This window comes from Boleophthalmus pectinirostris, unplaced genomic scaffold, assembly GCF_026225935.1.
Source record: "Boleophthalmus pectinirostris isolate CB_2022bp ecotype Guang Dong unplaced genomic scaffold, ASM2622593v1 HiC_scaffold_18, whole genome shotgun sequence".
Taxonomy (NCBI): domain Eukaryota; kingdom Metazoa; phylum Chordata; class Actinopteri; order Gobiiformes; family Gobiidae; genus Boleophthalmus; species Boleophthalmus pectinirostris.
The window spans coordinates 22,136,129-22,142,940 of record NW_026571133.1 but is presented as its reverse complement, the minus strand read 5'-3'; the positions used below and the strand labels follow the sequence as shown (position 1 = coordinate 22,142,940).

General features: G+C 39.4%; 3 protein-coding genes across 4 annotated transcripts in view; 2 read left to right on the top strand and 1 right to left on the bottom strand.

The window, feature by feature from the left end:
• Positions 1-296, bottom strand: part of flncb (filamin C, gamma b (actin binding protein 280)) — a 19,176-nt gene extending 18,880 nt beyond the window's left edge. Inside the window, exon 1 of the mRNA XM_055154111.1 lies at positions 287-296. Within this exon, the coding sequence (XP_055010086.1) occupies positions 287-296 (10 nt within the window). The remainder of the gene's footprint in view (positions 1-286) is intronic.
• socs2 (suppressor of cytokine signaling 2) lies at positions 269-3,557 on the top strand. 2 transcript variants are annotated; one of them, XM_020926575.2, is made up of 3 exons: positions 269-973; positions 1,293-1,457; positions 1,565-3,557. In XM_020926575.2, exons 2-3 carry the CDS (start codon positions 1,331-1,333, stop codon positions 2,035-2,037), a joined length of 600 nt encoding a protein of 199 aa, XP_020782234.1. In that variant the 5' UTR covers positions 269-973; positions 1,293-1,330; the 3' UTR covers positions 2,038-3,557. The 2 variants fall into 2 exon arrangements, with proteins under 2 accessions (XP_020782234.1, XP_020782233.1); XM_020926574.2 differs by having other exon boundaries at positions 1,227-1,457.
• Positions 3,558-4,076: 519 nt separating this feature from the next.
• On the top strand, positions 4,077-6,724 carry cradd (CASP2 and RIPK1 domain containing adaptor with death domain). Its single transcript, XM_020926576.2, has 2 exons — positions 4,077-4,493; positions 5,477-6,724. The coding sequence occupies exons 1-2, from the start codon at positions 4,190-4,192 to the stop codon at positions 5,770-5,772; spliced, it is 600 nt and encodes a 199-aa protein (XP_020782235.1). The 5' UTR covers positions 4,077-4,189; the 3' UTR covers positions 5,773-6,724.
• Positions 6,725-6,812: the final 88 nt, after the last annotated feature.

Below are 6,812 nucleotides of genomic sequence, written 5' to 3'. Positions count from 1 at the left end.
CAGACAGTCCGCCTGCTAACTGTTTTGTTAGCATGAGTCAAAGAGCCCGCGCTAATGGCCTCTTCCGGTTTTATACAGTGTAGTTCAAAATTGCAGTGTTACTTTACTGCCACCTATTGAGAAGATTGCAGCTAGTCACTAGTTTATCAATTTAATTGACAAACATGCTCGATAGTGCCATATTTAGGATGACGCTACCAAACGATAAGAACATACAATATAGACGTAACTACACATTTGTTTATCAGTAATCAGAAGCTAGTGTGCGCTTGAGCTATGTGGTTACCATCCTGCATGTTTCGGGTGCAAGCTGCCGTGTTTGTTTGTTTTGGTTTCCTTTGCTGTTGTTTTTTGTTTTGTTTTTTTGTTTGTTTGTTTTTTGTTTTTCTATTTATAATTCATATATTTGCCATTTGCTTAGATTTCTGCTATTTCCACTATTAAGTTATATTAATATTAATTCGAGCCTGACGCTGCCTGAGAAGTTTGTGTGTGATCTGGACCACCTTAAATCGCTTGGTGTGCACCACGTGGTCCTATTCCTGGAAAGTTCCTGGAAATGCTTGCTTCTTATGTGCTCATCGGATATTCGGGTGCTGTCTCACTCGGTGGGTTCGGGTATCTATAAGAAGCAGCAGCAGGAGCAATGGGCGGACTGAATCACATTTTGGGCGCGCTCAGGTCTTAATTTTGCAGTATGCGTCGATTTTGCTGAAACCATTTATGGACACAGAGTTAATTACTGTAATCTGTTGTCTGTAATAAATGTAACGTCGATGTGTTTAACGTTAAAGCCTGCTGTTTAGAAGCAATAGTGAGGAAGACGGCAAAGCAACCTGCCACAGTGTGAACAATATGTGGATTTAACACCGCCCGTGCCGCTTGTCATGTCGGTCATTTTGACGAAGGAGCGACACACGAACGACGGTCCTCGGGGTAAAGGAAAAGCCAATGCCCACGTCTATCGCTCAAGGTATGTCTGTCACGACCCGCTGAAGTAGTTATATTATTTTGTTCGTGAAACCTGGATACAATTGTATTGTCGGATCGAGGGCAAGCACAGCAAGCTAAGCATGTTATGAAACCTGAATTCACATCAGTATGACTGGATAAAGGCCAAGTAAAAAGGAACACTACACGATGTTTATTTTTGGCACATAGCACAGGCAAAGTTGAATACAAACGGGATAATAAGTGTGCATGTTTATACACTATTGTCAATTCAGGAGAGAGAGGAGCGTGTTGCTGGTGCGACCTGAGCTGTGAACTGCTGTGAATGTTGTCTCATGCAGTGGACCTGGCCTAAAAGGCTGAAGGTTGGATCTTTTCGATGACCTGCCAGTCATTTGAGGCCCCTGAGCCCATTGAGAGTGACAGACGAGCCGACACCAACACCAGGACCGTGGAATCAGATGAGAGCCGCATCGCGTTGGCCATGAAGGAGTTGAAAAACACAGGTCAATTCACAGAACGTTTTTAAACACATTTCCTCTTAATACATGCAGTTTTAAATCACGTATTGTTTTCATTTATTTAATAAATGCATTGTTTCTCCTTTTGTCAGGCTGGTACTGGGGCAGTCTAACCGCCAATGAAGCCAAAGAAATCCTCCAGGATGCCACTGAAGGCACATTCCTGGTCCGGGACAGCTCACAGAGGGATTATTTATTCACTATTTCTGCTGTAACATCAGCAGGTCCTACAAACTTGCGCATTGAATATAAACATGGAAAGTTTAAATTGGACTCTGTTGTTCTGGTCAAGCCTAAACTCAAACAGTTTGACAGTGTTGTTCATCTGGTAGAACACTATTTCAAGCTGTCCAGGAATAGTGATAAGACTACTGTAGACTCTCAACCGTCAGCACCTCCAAATGGAACCGTGCAGCTGCTCCTCACCAAACCTGTGTACACTGCCACACCATCACTGCAGCACCTCAGCCGCATTGCCATTAATAGGACAACACGGCATGTCCAAGCTCTGCCAATACCCAAGAGACTCAAGGACTATCTTCTAGACTACACCTATAATGTGTAGCTACTAACTACCTTCAGCCAGAATCTGAGGACGGATGGATGCAGTTATATAACCAAGATGTAATAGGTAGCAGGTGCTGTGTCATTTCTCCACTAGACACAAATTCTATATTTTGGACCTGTTGTCACATAATAAGTAAGTATTTATTCATTAAAATAAGGGTATGTGCAGATTGAACACTGTATGTTTAAAATGCTGGTCATACTTTTTACTGTGTAGAAAACATGACTTGAAAATACTGCAACCAGAGATTATCTACATCTGCGTTTTAAAGCCTTTACAGATCTAAAGACTTTGATTCCCCTTACTCATTTATACAGCATAACAACACACTGTTATCAAATAATGGCTATCTGGACTATACACAGATGCAAAAACATGCTGCTTAGAGAAGATATTTTAAGACTCGGATAGAGCAGTAATTAATATGGTGCAGAAAATGTGTAAATATGTTTGTTTTTTTTATGAAAACCATATTTTCACTGCAAGTATTTTCAAGATGTCCTCAGTCATTAAGATAAGCTGCTCCCAATTAAGCTTTATACAGAATGATGACCATAAATTGATGCGAACAGTTTTCTTTCTTTTTTAAAAAGAGACAATAGAGCATTAGAGAAATTTATACATAATTGTTTTTGGGTGAGCAGTGGTAGTGGTATCAGCAGAACCAATGTTTTCTGGTATCCATTTGGATTCATTGGTGTTTATAAGATTTAAAGGGTCCTTGTTTCACTTTTCGGGTGGGGGTCCACCTCCTTCTTGTTTCCACTGAAATTTTTTTGTATTTTTTTGTAATGTTCCATAGTATGGCATTCAATTTTTGTTATTATTGCTCAAAAATACCTTGAAAAACAAACACAATACTTGGCCATGTAGCACCCCATCCCCCTGTCTGTTTCCAGGAAAATAGGTGTGGAACCCTGCACCAGAAAAGTTACATAGTGCACCTTTTTAGCTGTGAAGTTGTGACTGTGTGAAAATATTCACAGAATAAGGTTTGATAGTGGGCAAAAGAAAAACATGCATGTTTGTTGATTTGATCATGCGTCATCAGTCAGTGCTTACGTATGTTAGACACTGGTCTTGTTAGACTTTGTCCAGCTTTTTGTAGTCACTCCTTAAACATCCTTAGACATCTGAAACAAACTCCATTAAACTACAAGACAACTACTTTTCTGTGACCTAACTCAAAAAAACAAACAAAAAAACCCCCATACAATTGTGGAAACAATAACAATTTGAGTTCAGAAATTTAAATGAATATGTATTATATATTAATGGCCGTAAAAACACACACACACACACACAAAATAAACTGCAATATGAGATATCTGCTTTGTTATTGTGGAATTCTCTGGGTACACCAGATTTACATTTTTTGTTCAATGCAGCTTTTTCCTAATTGAGCATTTTTCCTGAAAATACCTATTTATTGATTGTGTTGCCTTTCTGTTCCTTTTTTTATTTAATAAAATTTGTACCAACTTCACAATTTTTCAATAAAAAAACCTGTCAGTTTACTTTTAGTTTTGTTTTTATGGCACTGAAGGGTGACATTTAGTTGTTGCAAACTCATTGAACCATCTGGACATATTTGAGAAATACTTCTCAAAGCTATTGACTCACAGTTGGTTAATATGTAGTCTCACTCACACCAAAACATTTCCCAGAAATGTCGCATGCTTTCTAGTACACAGTGTAGGTTGTTTCAGCCAAAGCGCAAAACGGACCAACCTGTTTTAAAACTGTCCTTTTTAAAAGTCACCAGAATGTTCACAATTCCAGAATGGAGGCAAAATAATGTAACCCACAATAACATAGTTTCAATAATTAACTGACATCTAAATGTTAATGGTTTAAAAAAAATAAAAAAGTCAAAATAGAGTCCAAGCTATTACTGGGAAAACATTTTTGAAACGAGTTCAGTCAAACCTAAAAATCTAGATTTAGCCTTAAAATAAAAGTGGGGCGTAAAATAAATTTAATAAAACAAGAGCTAGAACATGGCCCTCTCATTCTCAATTGTGTATGGTTCCACTTGCGCGTTGTTTCTAGTCGGACATAATAACAAACTCGCTGCTAACTGCAGACGCAGTTAGCTTGTGGTTTTAATACATGAATCTATTAAAATGAGGGACACTTAAATCTTATTATGGATAAGCGACACAAGGAACTACTGAGGAAACACAGACTATGGCTGTCCGAGCAGCTCCTAGTGTCCGAAACTGTCGTGCAGTTTTTATATCAAGAAGACATTTTAACCCAGGCTCAGGTAGAGGAAATCGAGTGCCAGACTAGTAACAAGCAGAAAGTGTTGAAGCTGCTGGACATCCTGCCTGCCCGCGGTCCCCAGGCCTTCCACTCGTTCCTCCAATCTCTGGACGAATTCAGCTGGGTCCGAGACACACTGCGGAGAGACTTACACAGCCAGCCCGGTCCAGCACTCGGCTCTGCAGGTCAGATGTCTTTCCTACTCAGTCATAAATATACTGTTTAGTTCTATGCCCCACCCCCTACTGCTCGATTAAATATTCCATAAAGTCAATAAATGTCAGCATAAAATGTGTACATTTTTTAACTCATTAACACTGGGAATGAATTAAAAACAGGAGCCCAGGTTTATTTAGTAAGTGGGCTACATTCACTTAATTATTACTTTGATCACATTAGTTTTAGCTTTAATTCTTAAGTTCCATAACATTGGTCACAATTTGAATTGGATGTTAGTTTGGATGATGTGGATTCATGTGATCAGGCTGTTACAGCAAACATCAGCCTTTCCTGCAGAAATGGATTCAGACAGCTCCTGCTTGGCTTCCTGGAAAGCAGGAGACAAGTAATGAGGGGAGGATCCTGGAAGGCAGCTGGAATTGAAATGCTTTCTTTGCACTCCAGCAGTGTGTGATCTCAGATGCTCTCATGTTTAAGTCTTGGGACGTCCTATTGCAAATTTGTTCCTTGAAAGTGTCAAAGTAACTGTTTTAACAAAGTTGGGACATGTTTTAGAGCAACTGTAGCCTTTTTAGGATTATCAATGCTTTGGTAGACCAGAGACTGGATCATGGTACTTGTAGAGGTGTTTATGATTGGATTTATTTTATTTGCTACACTTAGTTAGTAAACGTAAACTTCTAGTTCTGCAGATATTTTCTGAAGTGCAGAGGTTGCTCTGAGAGCTACAAGACCTATCTCTTCTTGATAAAGTCACTGCCTCCAGGAACTGTGATGTCATGCAACCTCTGCTTATTATCTATTATCTATTTAATGTGTTACTAAGGCTGATATATATGATATTACCTTTCAACACAAAACTTGTTAAAAGTAGAAACCTTACTTTTTTTTAAATTTAGGATAATACCCTCTCTTTAAGGTATTCTGGATAGTGGGTGGTTTGCCTTCACTCATGAAGCAGCTCAGTCCAATATTATTTTCTTCACAGATGATGTTTGTATCAATGACCACATCCTCCACAGAGTACCCACAGACCGCGAGCTGTCCCGTATCGCGACTCTCCTCGGGGGGCAGTGGGAGGCTGTGCTGTTGGACCTGGACCTCACTGCAGAGGACTTATACCGTTGCCGTTCTGACCACCCGCTAGATGTGCATGGGGCAGCTTTAGATGGGCTGGTGCAGTGGAGGAGGGCACAAGGGAAGAGGGCAACTGTCCAGCAGCTGATCAAGAGTTTAAAGGCAGCAGATATCCATGCATCTATGCTCCTGGACGCCCTACACTAAGAATTTTATCTTTAAATTCTATTAGGAATGGGTTGGGCCTGATAAATTCTGTTTGGGTGTGTTGCCAGAAACCATATTGTATAATAGTTATGTCTTTAGGCATGGCACTTAACCCACCTTGACTCCATGTTCACTGTACACTGGTAAATGTGAGAGCGAATGCGGGACGTATTAATGGATTATAGTGGACTACACTATAGGCCTATGGTGTATTTACATCATCTTTATCTTGTATGTCCATTAACATGCACTGTCTCGACAAAACAAACAATAATGTTAGTGTAACTCTAAAGCAGTAACATCTCCTTGGAGAAAAGCATGTTGTAGACCCCACTACAAATAGCTTCAAAAAAGCATTGTTTTTGTATGTCTAATGAGGAGTTTCTTTCCTTCTCTGAGCAAAGTTTACTGACATGACATTGATACACCTTTGGAAAGCTGAAATACTGCAAATAAAAGCCACACAAAGTAACAAAGGCTGCTCTGACTGTATTTAATTCTTCAACAGTCTGTAGAGGTTGAGTTGCTGCCTAGGATCTGCTTTCTGGTCGCGTCAGGCTTTTTTTAAGGTGGCCCCAAAAAGTATCTACACCAGCCATAAAAACAACAATGTTTCAGCACAAGTTTAGACCTCTGCAAGTTGGTTGAAATCTGCTAATTTAAGTTTTCCACTTGTACAGTGTCTCTCAGCAAACCCAAAGAAAACAGTTCTTTTGCATGACTGGGCAACTTCATGTGAGTCCTGTGAGTTTCTCAGAAAGCTGTGAACACTGAGCTTTATATTCACACTTATTCCAAGAACTGGCAAAGTATTTACAGGCTTCTACTGCTAAGACTTTTATTATACTGCGCCTACACTCTGGGACACATAGTTTCACTTACTTTGTTTACATGGAACCGCTGTAACTTTTAACTGTTTAACTAGATAGATTTTTATTGGAAAAGTAAGTAGGTTGATATAGAAAAAACACATGAATCTATTCTGAATTTTAGTATGGTCTGGTAAAAATGTGTATAACATCAGATAGTGAAATTAAAAA